Here is a 19,116-nt window from a genome sequence, read left to right as displayed (position 1 = left end):
TCATAAAACGAATTTGGAAGTCTTCCTTCTTGAATTTTTTTAAATAGTTTGAGGAGAATGGGTGTTAGTTCTTCTTTAATTGTTCGGTTAAACTCCCCTGTGAAGCCTTCTGGGCCTGGGCTTATGTTTGCTGGGAGAGTCTTGGCTACCACTTCAATTTCCTTAGTTGTTATTGGTCTGTTCAAGTTTTCTATCTCTTCACAGTCCAGTTTTGGGAGACTATGTGCTTCTAGAAATTGGTCCATTTTGCTTAGATTGTCAAATTTGTTGCCATGTAATTGTTCATAGTATTTGTTAACAATCCTTTGTATTTCTGTGGTGTCAGTTGTTACTTCTCTTTCATTTCTGATTTTGTGTATTTGGGTTCTCTGTCTTTGTTTCTTGGTAGGTCTAGCTAAGGGTCTATCAATCTTTTTTATCTTTTCGAAAAACCAGCTCTTTGTTTCATTGATCCTTGGAATTGTTTTTTTGGTCTCCACGTCATTTATTTTTGCTCTGATCTTTACTATTTCCTTCCTTCTACTTGCTCTGGGGTTTTCTTTTTGTTTGCTTTTTAGTTGTTTAAGTTGTGAGGTTAGATAGTCTATTAGAAATTTTTCTTGTTTCTTGAGGTAGGCCTCTAGTGCTATGAACTTCCCTCTCAGAACTGCTTTCACTGCATCCCATAGAGTTTGTGTTGTTGTGTGTTCATTTTCATTGATTTCCGGGAAATTTTTAATTTTTTCTTTGATCTTCTTGGTAACCCATTCATTGTTTAATAACATGCTATTTAGCCTCCATGTGTTTCAATGTCTTTGCATGTTCTTGTTGCAGTTGATTTCTAGTTTCATGCCATTGTGATCTGAGAAGATGTTTGTTATGATTTCAATCTTCTTGAACTTGTAGAGACTTAGATTGTGTCCTAACATGTGTTCTATCTTTGAGAATGTCCCATGTGCACTTGAGAAGAATGTGAATTCTGCAGTTTTGGTGTGTAATTCTCTGTAGATATCTATTAAATCTGTTTGATCTAGCGCTTCATTTAGAGTCTGTGTTTTCTTGTTAATTTTTTGTCTAAGAAAATTTTTGTCTAGAGGATCTATCCAGTGATGTCAGCAAGGTGATAAAGTCCCCTGCTATGATTGTATTGCTGTCAATTTTTTCTTTGAAGTCCTCCAGAAGATTTTTAATATATGTTGGTGCCCCTATATTGGGTGCATATATGTTTACCAAGGTTATATCTTCCTGTTGGATACATCCTTTCAATATTATGTAGTGACCTTTTTTGTCTCTAGTTATGGCCTTCATTTTGAAATCTATTTTATTAGGTAGGAGTATTTCTACCCCAACTTTTATTCCCTTTCCATTTGCTTGAAAGATTTTTTTCCATCCTATCACTTTCAACCTATGTGAGTCTTTTGTTGTGAGGTGGGTCTCTTGTAAACAACATATAGATGAGTCATACTTTCTTATCCAGTTAACTACTCTGTGTCTTTTTATGGGAGCATTCAATCCCTTTACATTAAGGTGATTATTGATATATACTTATTTATTGCCATTTTTGTTTAGTGTGGTTCTATTTTTCTTCCCATTTCTTTTACTAATTACAGCAGTCCTTTTAACATTTCTTGCATTGCTGGTTTGGTGCTAATGTATTCCCTTAGCCTTTTTTTTTGTCTGGGTAGCTCTTTATTTGACCTACTATTTTGAATGATAGCCTTGCTGGGTAGAGTAGTCTTGGATTCAGATCCTTGTTTTTCATGACTTTGATTATTTCATGCCATTCTCTTCTGGCCTGTAGTGTTTCTGTTGAGAAGTCAGATGATAGCTTTATGGGGGTTCCTTTGTAGGTAACCTGTTGCTTATCTCTTGCTGACTTTCGGATTCTCTCTTTGTCTTAAATTTTTGGCATTTTAATTACTATGTGTCTTGGTGTGGGCCTATTTGGGTTCTTCTTAGTTGGGACTCTCTTTGCTTCTTGAACTTGAATGCCTTCTTCCTTCACCAAATTTGGGAAGTTTTTTGTTACTATTTTTTCAAATATATGCTCTATCCCTTGCTCATTTCCTTCTTCTTTGGGGACTCCTATGATGCAAATATTATTACATTTCCAGTTGTCCCACAGTTCTTAAGCTGTCTTTCTGTTTTTTAATTGATTTTTTCTTTTGGTGTTTTGATTGGTTGATTTTTTTTCTACCCTGTCTTCTAATTCACTGATCCAGTCCTCAGCTTCCTCTACTCTGCTGTTTAGTCCTTCCAATGTGTTCTTTATTTCTATGTCATTCTTTATTTCTTCTTGGTGGTTTTTAATTTCCAGTTGGTTGATTTTCAGTGTTTTTATGTCATTAGCCGTGGTGTTGATGTCCTTACTCATGCTGTTGAGCTTACTCAAGATTATGGCTCTGAATTCTAGCTCTGTTAACTTGCTTAACTGCATTTCATTTATCTCATCTTCAGTAGAGGTCTCTTGTTCTTTCATTAGGGATTTGTTTCTTTGTTTGACCATTTTGGCTATCTCAGTGAGTTTTGGAGCCTGCCAAGTTTTTATCTGTGAGTGTTGGTGTTCTGCTGTTTGGCTCCCTCTACTGGGTTTGGATGAGCATGGGAGGGCCCACGTTAAACACCATCACTGTGAAGTCTTTTTTTCCTGGTTAGAGGTGCTAACCCAAGAATGGTTCAGTTATCCTCTAGCTTTTTGCCTGGAAGCTATTAGTTGTGGTTACTTAAAGGGCCTTGGGTTCTCAGTTGAATGAAAAACTTCCTCAGGTGTTCAGCATAAGGGAATTTCTCGAGGATAGGGCAGTTGCTGGTTGTTAATGAGCTTCAATTTGCATTTCAATGTCCCACTGGGTGGGGTTGAATTTCCGAGGGAGGGGCTGTCACCTCTCCCTAGAGCCCTGGGAAGGAGTAAGGTGGCCACAGTCCTGCATGGCCACAACTCAGCAAAAGCTCTGTGCACCCTCCAAATCCCTAGTGTCCCCACACAGTTCTAGTCCAGTGTACCCTCTCTCTGCCAGAGCCCAAAGTGAGTGGCTGTGGCTATTTTAGCGCTCTGTCCCAGCTCTGTGCTTGGAGTGGGCTTGAGAGTTTAACCCTGAGGGTGCTACTCACAGCTAAAACCACTGCTGTTCGTGGGCTCCCCGTCCCCCTCTCGCGCCTCCGCAATCCTACCAGGATCGATTCAGTGCTCCTGGTTATATGGTCTCGCAAGCTGCTTTTCTGTTGCTTTTTCCAAACAATTTGTCTTTATTTTAATTGTAATTTCAGTTTGTTCCTGGGAGATAGGCTTTGTAACTTACATTCACTTTGCCGCCATTTTGGAATTCCCCCAACAGGGGTTTCAAGGACACTTCTTAACAGTTACCCATACTTCCATTTCCATTCCAGTAGACAGAACTTAGGCACAGAGACACACCCAGATGCAAGGGAGTCAAGACACATTATCTTTATTCTGGGTGACTGTTCACCTGCCTGAAAAGATGGGCTCCCATTATAAAGGATGAAGGGAAGAACAGCCATTGAGAAAATGCCAGCAATCTCTGCCACAAGCAAAATATTTAAATCCTGCACTTGGATTAAAGTTGAACACCTATAAAAGAATCCAATAGAATCTAAGTGTTACACAGTATCATAGTGTAAAAAAATGTGCTTATCTATTAGTAGGAGATAATACACAGTCCAAATAAACCACTTTCTTGTCTTTATAGAGGAAGTGATAAAGATTTTCAAGTGTGGGTTCCTGAACACTTAAACAGCATTATATTTAGGGAAAGGGAAGTTATGTTTCTGTAGGATAAAAACATAACTGTCTAATCTACTTTAGTTTTCTAAAGGAGAAACTAATTGACCAAGATAGGAACAATGATTCTAATTTATTTAAACTTTAATTAGCTCTACCCAACTGGTATGGCTCTGTGGTTGAGCATTGATCCATGCACCAAGAGGTCGCCAGTTCAATTCCGGGTCCAGGCATATGCCCTAGTTGTGGGTCAAATCCCCAGTGGGGAGGATGCAGGAGGTGGAAAATCAATGTTTCTCTTTCCTTCTCCTTTCCTCTCTCTCTAAAATCAATAAAGAAAAAAAAAAGCCCTGGTCAGTTTAGTTCAGTGGTTAGAGTGTCGGCCCAAGTGCCAAAGAGTCCCGGGTTTGATTACAGCCAAGGGCACATACCTCGGTTGCAGTTTGGCCCTGGCCCCAGCCCCGGTTGGGGTCGTGCGGGTGGCAACCAATTGTTGTGTCTCTCTCACATCAGTGTTTCTCTCTTTCTCACTCTCTGTCTCTCTCCCACTCTGTCTGAAGATAAATGTAAGAATATCCTTGGGTGAGGATTAAAATCAATAAATAAACTTTCAGCAGCCTTAGATAAATTTCCATTCCAAAGATTTTTAAAATGTGGTCAAGGATTTATCAGAGAAAGGAAACTAATTTAGAAATAAGAAAGAAAAATAAAACTAAAAGATCATGCTCTGGGTAAAGAAGTATGATTGTATATCCCTCCAGGAATGGGTAGATTTTCTGATATTAATTAATACATTTTAAAATGTTAATTAAACATGCCAAATCAATGGAAGTAGACTGTAGAAAGATATTTAGGAACATTAAAAAGGAGGGTGGGGAGGGATATAGATGACCTTTGTAGTTGAGATCCATGAGAAAAAGATTATTTGCCTAAAGATTAATGGTCTCCAAACTGGCAGTAACTACACAGTTAGGATCTTGGACTCACGACCTATACTTTCCTTCCCTAAAACCAAGATCCACTAAGCTATCATGGCCCAAAAGCTGTACAAAATGATGGATATAATTTTTTTAAGTATTTAAAGTCCGGGTACTGGAACTCCAACTACAAGCATCCTAGCTTTGAATGAACCTTGATTGATCCCCTTTTGGAATACTGCTTCCTATGTCTTTCCAAGAAAGACATAAAAGAGAGAGGAAGAAGGAAGACTGAAACCAGTGAAGAGATACTGTATAAACAAAACTAAAAGTAACAAAATCTCTTCAGTGTGAAACACAGAAATTAAAGGGGTCATCAACCATCAAAGCCCTCAGCTGAAGGGTTTTTCACAGGGTGAACTTGGGATTGTTGGTCCTGTCCTGGAGCAGTAATGCTAAAAGGCAACATTTGGAAGTAAAGGGAGGTAAATTAGCATGGATTAAAAGTGATACTTTATGCAGAGGAGAATAAACCTCAGGAAATTATTTTCCCCAACAGACTTTATGAGTTGTGAATGTAAGTTTGAAAGTGTTTGATATATTCCTGGGGTTTAAGTGTATAATTGTAATTAAGGGGTATTTTAGACCTTATTTCTAGCCAGTTAACATTCATGTTGGAGTCATGGTTTTCCACGGCTGTCCTTGGTGACTGAGTAAGGGGTAGTATGCTAGGCTTGTTAGCCTATGATTCTCAGCAGTTCTTGGTGTAATGTTTTCAATAAAACAAAGACAAAGTCAATGTCAAGCCACAGGCAACTGATAAAATAATTACATACAACCTGGCACTGTCAGGCTAGTCCCAATGTCCTGCCACAATCTCATGTGCATATTTCCAACAAATTGCTGGTACTCATTTGGAGTGGAATACAATCAAGGAGCCAAGAGAAGGAAACAGATGAAATTAATTCCAAGGTGACAAAAAAATAAAATAAGTCAATTGGCTTCTGTCTACTCAAGTGCATATACTCTAAGCCTACAGATCCCAGGCAAGCAGAAAATTGTGGAGTCCCTCCAAGGCAGTCAGTAAGTTGCTAGTTCCAGGATTCTTGAATTGTTCATATTCTATTTCCCCAATTCAGTGACTTCAGAGACCTCATAAGATCAAGCCAGTTCATCATGGTTTTTAAAAAACTATTTTAGTCAGTGTCCTCTCCTCACTCACCATGTGACATGGTTGTCAATCTTTTACTTACATGAGACATTTGACAAGACTTCTCCCACCCTCACCATTTTCTTACAGATTTGTGAATATCCTTCTCCCTTCTGATGCTAAAGAGATTGCTACTCGCTTCCGCTGGTGGCAGCCGAGACATGACGGCCTGGATCAGAACGACTGGGCCGTCGACAATGTCCTCATCTCAGGCTCTGCCGACCAGAGGACAGTCATGCTGGACACCTTCAGCAGTGCCCCAGTGCCCCAGCATGAGCGCTCCCCCGCAGATGCTGGTCCTGTTGGGAGAATTGCTTTTGACATGTTTATGGAGGACAAAACTGCAGGTAAATTTTTCATAATGTTAAATAAAAGCCAGTGGAAATGCAGTTGGATTTGAGTCTTTTCAAAAGAGTGGACTATGAAACCTTTTACAGATTCTTACCCTAGCTGGTATGCTCAGTGGTTAGAGTGTCGGCCTGGGCACCGAAGGGTCTCAGGTTCGATTCCCCATCAAGGGAATGTGCTTGAATTGCAGGTCCGATCCCCAGTGCCCCTGCCCCAGTCAGGACACAACCACTGTCTCTTCCTCTCTCTGTCTCTCTCTTTACCCCCCCCCCCCCCCCGCTTCCACTCTCTGTCAGTGGAAAAACTATGCTCAGATGATGATTAACAACAACAAAAAATACCTTTTACAGATTCTCAAATTGTATAGGAACAGAGAAAGGGGGATAGGGTCACCTTTTTGTTTTTCTCAACCTTCCTAGTTTACATTATAAGTAATCTTTTTTTCTAACCATCAAGTATGTTGTTAATCAATAACAGTCTATAATTTTGTTAACAAGATATTTTCTTTTCTAAAAAAAAATTCATTTCTGTTTCTGTTTTCTACTTTGGGTAGCAAGCCAACATTTCCTGGTCACTTGTTTTAATATCGAGAGACAAGTGTTTTGTTTTGCTCTGTGTCAGATGCATTTGTGATGGCATTTCATGTTTCACATGAAAAGAGAGACTATCCAAGGTCTTGCTTAGTACTCTTCATTCCAACAGGAGTAGTGCAGTGATCCTGGTGAACTAGCAAGGATCTCGTCATGCTATTCTTATTGTCAATGTCTTGTTTTCTTTTCATTTCATAACACTATTTTGGTCACCTTTTGCTAAAGTTATATCTTATTTTAAATATGTGGCTTTGTCCTGCTACATCCATGGTTACGCTACATAAAACAGTATCTTCAGGTCAAGTAGAGATGTTTAATTATACATCTTACCAACACTGCAAGTGTTACCCAAACTGTGAAAATAGATATAATATTTACCATAGTTTTATCACATGCAACTTAACCCTAGAATTTTTAATAGAAAGGTAGATGTATTTTACAATAAGACTGATAAGAATGAAACCTATGCAGAAAAATTTTGAAATTTGAGGAATTTTGACAGTTTAAAATACTTAATTATTAATGTTTTCTTACAAAAGTAATGCATGTTCAGAGTGTGAAATTGAGAAGATACAAAAAATCATGAGAATGAAAATAAAAATCATCCAAAGGATAACCATAGTGAGTTTATGATCAGAGAATAATTTGAGCACTGCTTCTGTATGAATACAAACAAATACAGATTATTTGTTTGAGTGCTTAAAGTACTGATTTTTCCTTTAGGCTTAATTGGTAATATACCAATTAAGGAACAAAATTTCTGCCTCCTGCTTGTCTTGCAAAAGTGGTAGTCCTAGAAACTGTAACAAGTTACAGAAGTCATTTGTGATATTGCAGAACAGATTGATGAATTATTTGATTAATGTAAGCTTTCTTTCATTAGGATTGCAGAGTTCTAGCATAAAATTCAATATGTACCTCAGAATAAACTGTCTCAAGGTACTCTTACTGGAATCTTATGTCTGCTCTCTTTCTCTCTTGAGTCCTATATCAGTGCTGTAGGATTAAATGTAGCTCCAAACCCCACAGAATGAAAACTAACAGATAATGGTATTGGAGTAGCTATTTGAATCCCAGATATAAACTTCTCATTCTACAGGTATATATCATTCTCAGACAAAATTGCAAGGACACAACACAGGTGAAAGCCAAATTCCAATTAAATTGTTTGGTCCAACTGTGCAGCTTGCCAGAGGTCCCAGGCCTCTGGTTGTTCCCACTGCAAATACTGGAGCTAGCCGGGAAACTTTTGAGAGAAAAGTTGAACCTATAAAATCAAAGTATATCATGAATTAGATGCAGTTTGTAGATATGTTTAATCTTAAACTTTTCTGGGATAAAATCATGATGTTAAAAACACTTCTTCCAGAAGAGAAAGGGATTTATGAGAAGTGAGTGTGTGTGTGTGTGTGTGTGTGTGTGTGTGTGTGTGTGTGAGAGAGAGAGAGAGAGAGAGAGAGAATAGGATACACTCTGAACTAATCAAGTCATAATCTTGTTGTTTTAATTGTCCTTAGACTCTTATAAGCTTTTTTTACATCACTTTAATGAGGTATAATTGACATACAAAAAGTTATAGATAATTAATGTATACAACTTGATAAGTTTGCAGGTAAGTATACACCCATGAAGCAAACCATCACTACAATCAAGGCCATAAATTTGTCCATCACCTCCAAAAGTCTTCTTCTGCCCCCCCTTTCTAATATTGATTTTTCTGTTAAGATAAGAGCACTTAATATATGATCTACTCTCTTAGCAAATTTGTAACTATATACTACAGTATTTTTAGCTATAGGCCCTATGTTTTACAGTAGACCTCCAGAGCTTATTCACCTTGCATTACCGAAACTCTGTATCCTTTGACTGACACTTCTCCATTCCCGCCTCCCCCCAGCCCCTGGTAACCACTATTCTCTCTGGTTTTATGAGTTTGACTAATACTGTAACAAGTTTTTTAATTACCCAGATGGCACTATCAGAATTTGAGTAGAAGTAGCTAACTCACTTTCACTTACTTCCCTATCACGTTACTAAAAATTATTTCTCCTTTAGAGCCTGCCTAAAAGGTAAATATTTGTCAGATAAAAAACTAGATGTTTTCCTTTGATTTTCATTTATAGCACATACAATACACTCTTCCAAATATAGACTTACTAATATCAAGGTAGTAGGTATATCTCAACCTCCCAGGGTCCATGTTCCTAAAGGGATGTGCTTACATTCATGTTTAGTCTTTGGATTGTATGTAATATATATAATAGACATTTATACTTAATTCTAGATCTTGCTTAAAGTGAAAATTTGCCTCAAGTATTTTTGTCATAACATTTTCATCTATTATTTTTTTAAGTGAATGAGCATTGGCTATTCCATGATGATTGTACAGTAGAAAGATTCTGTGATTCCCCTGATGGTGTCATGATTTGTGGCAGTCATGATGGGAGAGAAGTGTACGCAGTGACTCATGACTTGACTCCCACTGACAGCTGGATCATGCAGTTCAAGGTGAAAATGTTATAGTCTTAATTACACAAATAACCATATACTAGCAATATAAAAGTGAAAAAACTGTAGAGACAAAGATCATCTATTGCATTGATTTAATATTACTTTGAAAAATAAAATTTAATATTAAGGTAATATACAACTCAACTATATATAACTTAATGACTTCAAGTATTTTATTTCTGAACTACTTCAAGGTGAACCTTTCATAAGAGTAAATGTGCTTCTGCTCAGAGTTAAATACTGATAAAGCAAATATTGATAATAAATATACTGATTCCAATTGGCAATCTTTTCCTTTATGAGAAAATTAAAGCTATTATGGTTATATCTACTTTTTTTGCAAGAGCATTTTCATGTTTATGAAGAAAGAAAATTATGGGGTGGGGGGAGGCATGAATAGCATTAATGTGAACATCAATTTTGGCCAAGATTTTATGTCAGCCTATTTATTCTGTCACCTTAGTTGTAGTGTATTAACAACAAATGGCGCATGATGGCTACTTCCATCAACAAAGGGTGCTGGGCCTTATTAAAAGCACCTTCTGTTATAACTTCATTGTGTCTTACTTGTAGTTGGAAGTGATTTATTGTGAGTCATAAATTGTAGGACAAAATAGTAAACTTGGTAAAGCTGCTAGCAATCCTTCTTGGTCAGCATTCTGCCAAATAGAAATGCCAGACCATTAGCACAACAAACAATAATTTGTAAGAGGGCCCAGGCCTCCCCAGGCAATCAGCCAGCCATGGCAAAAGCAGTTTTCAGCTTCTTTCCAAACTCCCTGCACAATGTATTTGGCACTTTCTATTATCTGTCACCTGGAGCAACCATGTCGACTTTCCTGCCCATCGGCAAAACAAGTAAGAAACCTGAAAATACAGGATAGATGTGGTACAGTGTCTATCAAGTGATCAGCAACTTTCTTGTGACAAGTCCTTAGAGCAGAAACATGTAATATGGGTTTAATATATTAACCATCTTGTTTCTCTGTTTATTAGATCTCTGTTGGATGTAAAGTGTCTGAAAAAGTTGCCCAGAATCAAATTCATGTACAGTATTCTACTGACTTTGGTGTGAGCTGGAATTATCTGGTCCCTCAGTGCTTACCTGCAGACCCAAAATGCTCTGGAAGTGTTTCTCAGCCATCCGTATTCTTTCCAACTAAAGGGTGGAAAAGGATCACCTATCCCCTCCCTGAAAGCTTAGTGGGAAAGTAAGTAGAAAATTAAAATAAAACCTGATTTCAATCATCCAGAAGTAGATTAGGGACACTGTGGTTGAGCCTGAAATTCTGTGTAATTGTAGGTAAAATGTTGTCTTCCTCCCTAAGTCTAAATGCTCTCTAATTGGTGACCTCCATGATGAGCTAACTCAAGGAGACCTCAAGTTGTAATTCTCAGTCTTATGAAGATGGGCCTTGGCAGGCCCTTTCATGTTTTATAGCTCAGTATTTGCAAATGGAGACAGAGCAATTGTGATGGCCCTGGAGCTAGATGAGAAGGTGTATGTTACCTTGTGGACCTTGTAGATTGTGGTCCACCACACACCATATGCTTTCCTCATTACGGCCTTGTCAATCCATGACAGACAGAGCCAGGAGCAAAATCCTAACTCAAGCTTTTTGTACAAATCCTAACTCTTCATACTATTTGTACAAGTAGGGTCTGTTGGTTTTATTTTTCTCTTATCAAAGCATTATATTCTGTACCTGCAGTGAAAAGTAATTAGCCTGGAGCAGTAGTGAGCCAAGATGATTAAACTTTTCTCCAAAAAGTCTGTGGATAAGTTAATTTCAGGCAATTCTAAAAGATTTCTCTTCGACTGTAAAATTAGGACAAAAGATACATTAAAGGAAATGATAGGTGAACCTCCACCATATCAATCATAGAGTGTGGCTAAATAAAAAACCTTCTTGTAAACAGACTTATGATATATAACCAGAATACCTAGAGCCTTTGAATAAGGTGCTTACACACAGCTTTTCCAGTGCCCCATATATATCATTTACTACATAAGCATTCACAGTTTTCTGGGACAAATCTAAAGGACTTGGTCAATTAACATAATAGGAAGCTAAATCAGGATTCTTTCAGCTGCAGGTAACAGAAAAGCCAATTCAAACTGGCTCAGTTAAAAATGAAATGTATTTTATCTATAATGAAAAGAATCCAAAGATAAATTGATTCTAGAATTAGTTGATTCACAAATTCAACAATGTTTTCAAAGACATTGTTACTTCTTACTCTTACTCTTTGTTCCACTGTCCACACATTGGCCACACTCAGCCTTCAGGCCGTTTCTCCTGAACACAGATGACTTTCAGCAAACTGGGGCAGAATGCATCCTTACCTTTGTTTTTCTTTCAAAGAGAGCCAGAGCATGCACCTCCTTGCATCCCACTGGTACAAATTAACTCAAGAATGCCCTTTCTTGATCAATAGCTAAGGGAATTATATTACGATGATTATCTCATATGACTCATCTGAGGTAAAAATGCATGCTGGGAAGCCACCACAACGTCCTTGCCTCATTTTTCCCAATCCATTCTCTTTTCTTTTTTATAAAGAAATATAATTTACATTAATGTAAAATGCATATATCTTAATTGTTTAGTGAAGTGAGCTCTTACCATTGTATAACCCATATAACCAACACATGAAACAAGATACAGAACATTTATATCACCCCAGAAAATTCCTTCATGCACTTTGGACTCTACACCAACATGGTGTAGAGTATTTTAATATAAGGTTAATTATGAGGTTTGTATTTCCCCAGAAGGCAGAGAAGAACAATAATGAAATTAAAATCTTAGAAAAATATCCTTTAATATAAATCTTTCAAATTTGTTTTCTAATTAGCATAGTTACTCTGAGAATATTGATTATCTTTGGGGAATTCAGAAGTTTCTGTTTCCCAACCACCTGAGGGCTGGGTGTATACTGACAAGGCCCCATCCAAGGATTCACTCACCTTCACACAATTTCAGAAATGCAATTAATGAATCTAAATCATGATGCAGTCACTGGACTCCAGTTCATAAGCAACGTGATTTATGATCATTTGGTGTTTTAAAATGTTTCTGTTGCTTGAAATAGAGATTTCACTGTGTTTTCATTGTGTTTTACAAGTTTGTTCTCATATTATAAAATTTAAATGAAACTGGCTATAAAGTCTCGTGACTAAAAAGAGAAAGATAATGACAGCCAGAAAACATTTTTTATTAATCCATTTCATCCTCTCAGAGTGTCTTAAATGTTTTTTTGTTTTTCTTGTACACTGAATGCATGTGCAAGTAAATGAACCTAAAAAAAGTTAACTTTTGTTTTTTGCTCCTTTGCTTTTGTGTCGCTAATAGTCCAGTGAGGTTTAGGTTCTATCAAAAGTACTCAGATATGCAGTGGGCCATTGATAATTTCTACCTGGGCCCTGGATGCTTGGACAACTGCAGGGGCCATGGAGATTGCTTAAAGGAACAGTGCATCTGTGATCCAGGATACTCGGGGCCCAGCTGCTACCTGACTCACACTCTGAAGGTAACGTTAAAGCCCTGACTCAGCGTGTACTCACATTGCAGGCCCTGCCTTAAGAACCAACTTCATTGTAAAACTGAATTTATAACACTGTTCTTTGGGGCCCCCAGTAAGTAAATCCTTTGGATGGAAACTAAAAGAAATATGTCCTAAGTTTCTTAGGTACAAGAATATTAGGATCAAGTTCTAGTACAATTTACTCGATTCACAAATACACCAGACTATATGGATTAGAGAACATAAATACTGTTGTTGTTTTAAACAGACTCTTTATTTAAAGTTAATTTTAAACCTTCTTTATATCACTTCTTAGGAGATGTAATGTTGAAGGAGAATATTGTTGTTTTTATGAACTAAAACAAATAACATTATCACAAAAAAACATTTTCAAAAAGGACTAAACAGTACCTAAATTGTTGTTAAGAAAATTCAATGTTCTGATATGCTAACTGCGGGAATGTGGTTGTCTATTAAGAACAGAGAGATTATTCTTGGGAACTTTAGCTGGTATATTATTATTTCATATGCAAAGCAAATATAGTTGCCCAACACAGTTGCCTTATGTGCGTTCCATTTCTGTGAATAAATATAGTGTGTTCATCATTCCAATAACAGAAAAAATGTCTACACTACAAAAACACAATAATTGAAATCAAACACATAAGAGGCAAACAATGTAAACAAAACCTGTTCTGTCCTTTTTTTCTACAGCATTTCAATAACTTTAGAATTGCTAAATTAAAAAAATAAAATTAGAGGAATGCTCACTTGTGCCTGAGACTTTTAGTCTATTTGTTATTAAATGAGACTATAACGTAAAAAACATAGTCACAAATAATGGATAAATTTTTTTAAATCTAGTTTCTTTCACAACATTCAAATTTCATTAGCATTCCTCAGTTGAATTAGAAAGTATACAAATCTGTATTATGCACTCTTATTCAAATCTTTCTAATGACAGTTTACATGGTTAACAATGTCTTCTGACTCTAGTGTTCTTACATGTTAACTTCCATTTTTAAAAATTGCATTTATTTGCAAACATCAGTGAGGTAAGACTTACACATGACTGCACATCTTTAACCATAGAGATGGTTATGTTCTAAGTTTAAAGAAGGTGTATTTAAATCATTTCAACTACACAATAAAATAGCAATTAGATAACTCACTTAAATAAGTGGAAAAGTATATAGTGTTTTTGTATAACTACTGCAATTATAACTAACAAATTATTTTCATGATATATTTCTACCGTTAAAAAACATTGGGTGCGTAAACCCAATGCGAAACTGTATTATGGACAAAAATGAATATACTGTGAGGAAAATGAATAATCAAGATCTTGCTATGATGTGAGGGGATAAAATAATGTTACACAAAATGTAGCCATAATAAACCCTAATATATATTTTTTAATCCTCATCCGAGGACATTTTTCCATTTTTTGTACAGACAGAGTGGGAGAGAGAGAGAGGAAAAGAGAGAGAGAGGGAAACATCGATGTGAAAGGGACACATCGAGTGGCTGCCACCCGCACGACCAACCAGGGCCGGGGACAAACTGCAACCGAGGTACATGCCCTTAGCAGGAACCGAACCCGGGCCTCTCCGGACTGCAGGTGGACGCTCTAACCGCTGAGCCAAACCGGCCAGGGCTAAACCCTAATATTTAATTATCTACTCTCTCTGGAAAATACACTATTCCTGATTGTTGGTTATTCTTAGTTAAAAGGATAAACTGGAGACCCAAGGAAAATATTTTATTCTAGAATTTGAGTACTTCACCCCAATGTTTTAAATCTTGGCCTTGATAAATATATGAAATGTCTTTCAAATTGCCTTCCACGGTTGATTTTCTTTTGACTTCATATGGAAAGCTTTGGGTTCAGATATCTATACCTAACCATGTAGACATTCAAAGTTCACTCTGTGCTGCAAACTGAAGGGTCGTGGTTGCTGAAAGCAATCTCCAAGGTAGGACACACACTCCTGGGGAGAATAAGATAATCCTATTGGGGAATGTTGGGGGGGGGGGTGTTAGAACATCTGTTATACTTTATCTTATTTCTTCGAATTATCATTTTTTGTGCATGTTTTATAATATAATAAATTACGATACTTTTATATACCATGTAAATAAACATAATTTGGGAGTATATGCTTAAGTAACTTTTTACAAATAGGAGTATTACTGTACTCAACCTTATAATTATTTTAAGATTCTCTCTAGACTTTAAATTCTAATTATTAAACATTATTCAAGTTTAAATAATCTTCACTATAGGATGGTAAAGAACATGTGAAACTCTCCTTTTTTTAAAAATATCTTTGGAAAACCATTTAAAATCAGCTCAAATTTTTTAAAGTCCAAATGTAATTCTTTATTGTCTTAACTATTCCATAGTTATTACCTGAAATTATTATTTTCAACCACATGCCACTTATTTTTTTCCCAGACTTTTCTGAAGGAACGCTTTGACAGTGAAGAGATCAAGCCTGATCTGTGGCTGTCCTTAGAAGGTGGAAGTACTTGTACCGAGTGTGGGGTTCTCGCCGAGGACACTGCACTCTACTTTGGGGGATCCACTGTGAGACAAGCTATTACTCAAGATTTGGATCTCAGAGGGGCAAAGTAAGTCATTTTGGGTTATTTGCATCACAACTTAGCAAATTGGCCACAGAGCAAGGGGCACATATGGAAGAAGTTATTATACAGGACTTGAGTAGAGTATTCACTCTAATTTACTATTCTGATGGATAATGTGTGCTTGCATTCAGATTCCTGCAATACTGGGGGCGCATCGGTAGTGAGAACAACATGACCTCCTGCCATCGGCCCATCTGCCGGAAGGAAGGCGTGCTGTTGGACTACTCTACAGATGGAGGCATGTCTCAGGGGTGAAATCCATACCTTGGAGCAGATTCCCAAATTTCATCCAGTTCCAGTGCACCTGAGAAAAGTCTCTACAAAGCTTTGCTGACTTCACAATGCAAATAGTGAAAGTTACAAAGAGAAAGTTATGGATCTTAGTTGTGTTAACACATTTCACACATGTGACTGTGTTAGCAAAATCTACCAAGAAAAGAGACAAGAGTAAAATCACATTAAAAAATGTGTATGGTGTCACCCTGGCCCGTTTGGCTCAGCAGTTAGAGCGTCAGCCTGTGGTCCAGAGGGACCCAGGTTTGGCTCCCACTAATGGCGCGTACCTCGGTTGCAGTTTGTCCCCGGCCCTGGTTGGTCATGTGGGTGGCAGCCACTCGATGTGTCCCTTTTACATCCATGTTTCTCTCTCTCTCTTCCTCTTTCTCCCTCCCACTCTATCTGAACAAAAAATTGAAAAATGTCCTCGGGTGAGGACAAAAAAAAAAAAAAAATGTGTATGGTGTCAGGAGGGTAGACTTATCAGGGCATCACGTCCTAAGTTCTGTAATGTCTAACAGCTCTGCTGTATACCTGAAATTAATGTAATAGTGAATGTCAACCCCATAATTTAACATTTTTTAATTAAGGAAAAATAAATAAAATGTTAAATAAGCTCCAGAGTTTGTGAATAAAGAAAATAATATCTATGTTTAACTGAAACTAGATTATAAATGATACAATAAAAAATAATTTTATATCGTTTTTCAAGTAAAAGGTAATTTTAAAAACATTTCAAAGTGTTTTAAAAAGCTTTTGTGTGAACAAGAATGTAATAAATGCTAAGGCGGTCTACAAGAAAACTTAATTAATTTTGAAAGAAGAGAGCCTGAATTTGTGAATGTGTCATACACTGTTTTCACCAAATTCTGTTTTATTATTTGGAAGTAGCTCAAATCAGCAGTAATACCATAAGGTCTTGAAAATCAGCTTTAGTAGATAGATATTCCTAATAACTAGCAGATAAATAGATGGCCCTAAAAGTATTTTATGTATTTAAAAGGTATTTTCTTAAACAATTTAAACATTCCACCTACAGTCTTATCAGTTGTTAAGAGGGAAACTTCATATCAGTCCAATAAACCACAAATTGCATAGAATTATAATAGCTATATTTTATTTTTTAAATTTATCTTTATTGTTGAAAGTATTACAGCTATCCCCCCAACTTTCCCTCATTGACCCCCTCCTCCTCAATCCCCCCCTTCCCCGGCATTCACCACACCGTTGTTTATAAAATACTAGGAGTTGTCTAGAAACATGCAGAACTCAGATGTTTCTCATTATTCATGAGAAATAATGCATATGGGAATCCAGAACAAAATTTTAAAGACAGAAAATATATAACTTTTACTTTACAGTTTTTATTTTTGGCCAAGTATTTCTAAATACCCTTCCTTTCATATCATCAGCCTCATTTTTCAATAATATTTGTAAGTGGTGAGCATTTATATTAAAGTCAATGAAATCAATGCTCATGGTCTGGTTGAAGATTTATTTGGGAAGCTCGCAGTAGCTGCAGTACACTGGTGGTTTGTGGGTGTTTGTTTGTTTTTCCCCCAGATGTGTTACTATGTTGATTTATTTGTTATTATAGGAATTACTTGGACTTTGCTCCATGAGATGGATTATCAGAAATATATTTCTGTTAGACATGACTACATACTTCTTCCTGAGGATGCCCTTACCAACACAACTCGACTTCGCTGGTGGCAGCCTTTTGTGATCAGCAATGGACTTGTGGTCTCTGGGGTGGAGCGTGCTCAGTGGGCACTAGACAACATTTTGATTGGTGGAGCAGAAATCAATCCCAGTCAACTAGTAGACACTTTTGATGATGGTAAGAAACAAAACATTGAATAATCTCTCCTGTGAGATGTTTTTCAGTTTCTGTCTTTGGATGAATTATTACCTGAAAAGCATTTAGAAGAGTGCCTAGCATATATTCAATACTCAACAAATGTTAACTATTGTTTTGCCCAGTGGTTTCTAAATCTTCAAGGTTGGAGGCTGGTTGAAATGTCAACTGAGAATTTAATAAAGCCTGTTAGAAACAAAATGTCTAGTTCTAAATATAATTTGAAAATTCTATATCCCAAAATGAATTTAGTTTCTTAAGGAATTTCTGTACTGCAGAAATATGCATTGCATTGGTTTAAAGGTATACCAAGAATAATTTTGCAATGGTGAAAATCATTCAGACTAGCAATTACATTTTAAAAGTTGAGTAATCATTATAGTGCTAGTACTTAATAATCTTTTCTAGATTTGATTTCTCATCTTGGATTTATATTTATACCAATTAAATATAATGAGAATAAATTTTGCCCTGGCCAGTGTGGCTAAGTTGATTGGAGTGTCATCCTGTACACCAAATGGTCACAGGTTCAATTCCTGGTCAAGGCGCACACCCAGGTTGCAGGTTCAGTACGCAGTTCAGGTGTGTGGGGAGGCAACCCATCGATGTTTCTCTCTCTTTCTCCCTCTCCCTTTCTCTCTTTCTAGAATCAATAAAAAGCATATCCTCAGGTGAGGATTATAAAAACAGAATAAATCTTAAAGAGTAAGCAGAAAGCTAGAGAATACACATTCATATAATTCAACAATAAGCCAGTCAGTTTAAGAGAATAACATACCATATTACTTTCAATTTTTCTTAACAGAAGGCACTTCCCATGAAGAAAACTGGAGTTTTTACCCTAATGCAGTAAGGACAGCAGGGTTCTGTGGCAATCCATCCTTCCACCTCTACTGGCCAAATAAAAAGAAAGACAAGACTCACAATGTGTTGTCCTCCAGAGAACTCATTATACAGCCAGGGTATATGATGCAGTTTAAGGTAAGGGGAAGTAGCTCTTCTGAACAGAGGATGGCAGAGGAGGGGATGTGGGGAGAAGGCTTATTTGGACAAGTATACGGAAATGATAGATTTCATTCATTAAAAGAGACTATCTTATGAATAAAAGAAGTAACCTTTCACAAAGGACTTTATAAAGTAGGATTATTTCAGCATATATAAAATCTATAAATATATTGGAATATAGCAAGAGATGTAATTGTATTTTTATCTTTTAGATATGTAATCTTGAGTTCACTTTCCCAAACCTTGGAAATAAAAGCTTCATATAGGTCTCCCCCCCTCCCCCCCCTCTCCTTTATCTTTTCCCACTTCTTTCTCTTATTCTATGCCCATTTCATATATCAAGCCACTTTGCTTTTCTATTTATTCTTTTGTCTCTGACTTCCAATCACAAACCTCTACATTAGTCCAGTTGGAACTTCCCAAATCCTCAAATATTTTAAAAGGACTCTCAAATCTTTTAAGCGCATATTTATTGATAATAGAAGGATACAAAGGAAGGCACAAGA

The 19,116-nt window shown here is 36.8% G+C and overlaps 1 protein-coding gene across 2 annotated transcripts in view; it reads left to right on the top strand.

Annotated features, from left to right (window-relative positions):
* Nucleotides 1-19,116, top strand: part of RELN (reelin) — a 576,569-nt gene that overhangs the window by 533,581 nt on the left and 23,872 nt on the right. For both annotated transcript variants that reach the window (XM_036246852.1, XM_036246851.1), the window contains exons 50-57: nucleotides 5,936-6,192; nucleotides 9,137-9,291; nucleotides 10,291-10,505; nucleotides 12,651-12,828; nucleotides 15,281-15,456; nucleotides 15,603-15,709; nucleotides 17,345-17,587; nucleotides 18,411-18,586. In XM_036246852.1, coding sequence (XP_036102745.1) covers nucleotides 5,936-6,192; nucleotides 9,137-9,291; nucleotides 10,291-10,505; nucleotides 12,651-12,828; nucleotides 15,281-15,456; nucleotides 15,603-15,709; nucleotides 17,345-17,587; nucleotides 18,411-18,586 — 1,507 coding nt within the window. The remainder of the gene's footprint in view (nucleotides 1-5,935; nucleotides 6,193-9,136; nucleotides 9,292-10,290; nucleotides 10,506-12,650; nucleotides 12,829-15,280; nucleotides 15,457-15,602; nucleotides 15,710-17,344; nucleotides 17,588-18,410; nucleotides 18,587-19,116) is intronic.

The sequence above is a fragment of the Molossus molossus genome, unplaced genomic scaffold, assembly GCF_014108415.1.
Source record: "Molossus molossus isolate mMolMol1 unplaced genomic scaffold, mMolMol1.p scaffold_m16_p_7, whole genome shotgun sequence".
Lineage (NCBI taxonomy): Eukaryota > Metazoa > Chordata > Mammalia > Chiroptera > Molossidae > Molossus > Molossus molossus.
The sequence above is the reverse complement of the archived record's forward strand: the minus strand, read 5'-3'. Positions and strand labels throughout refer to the sequence as shown.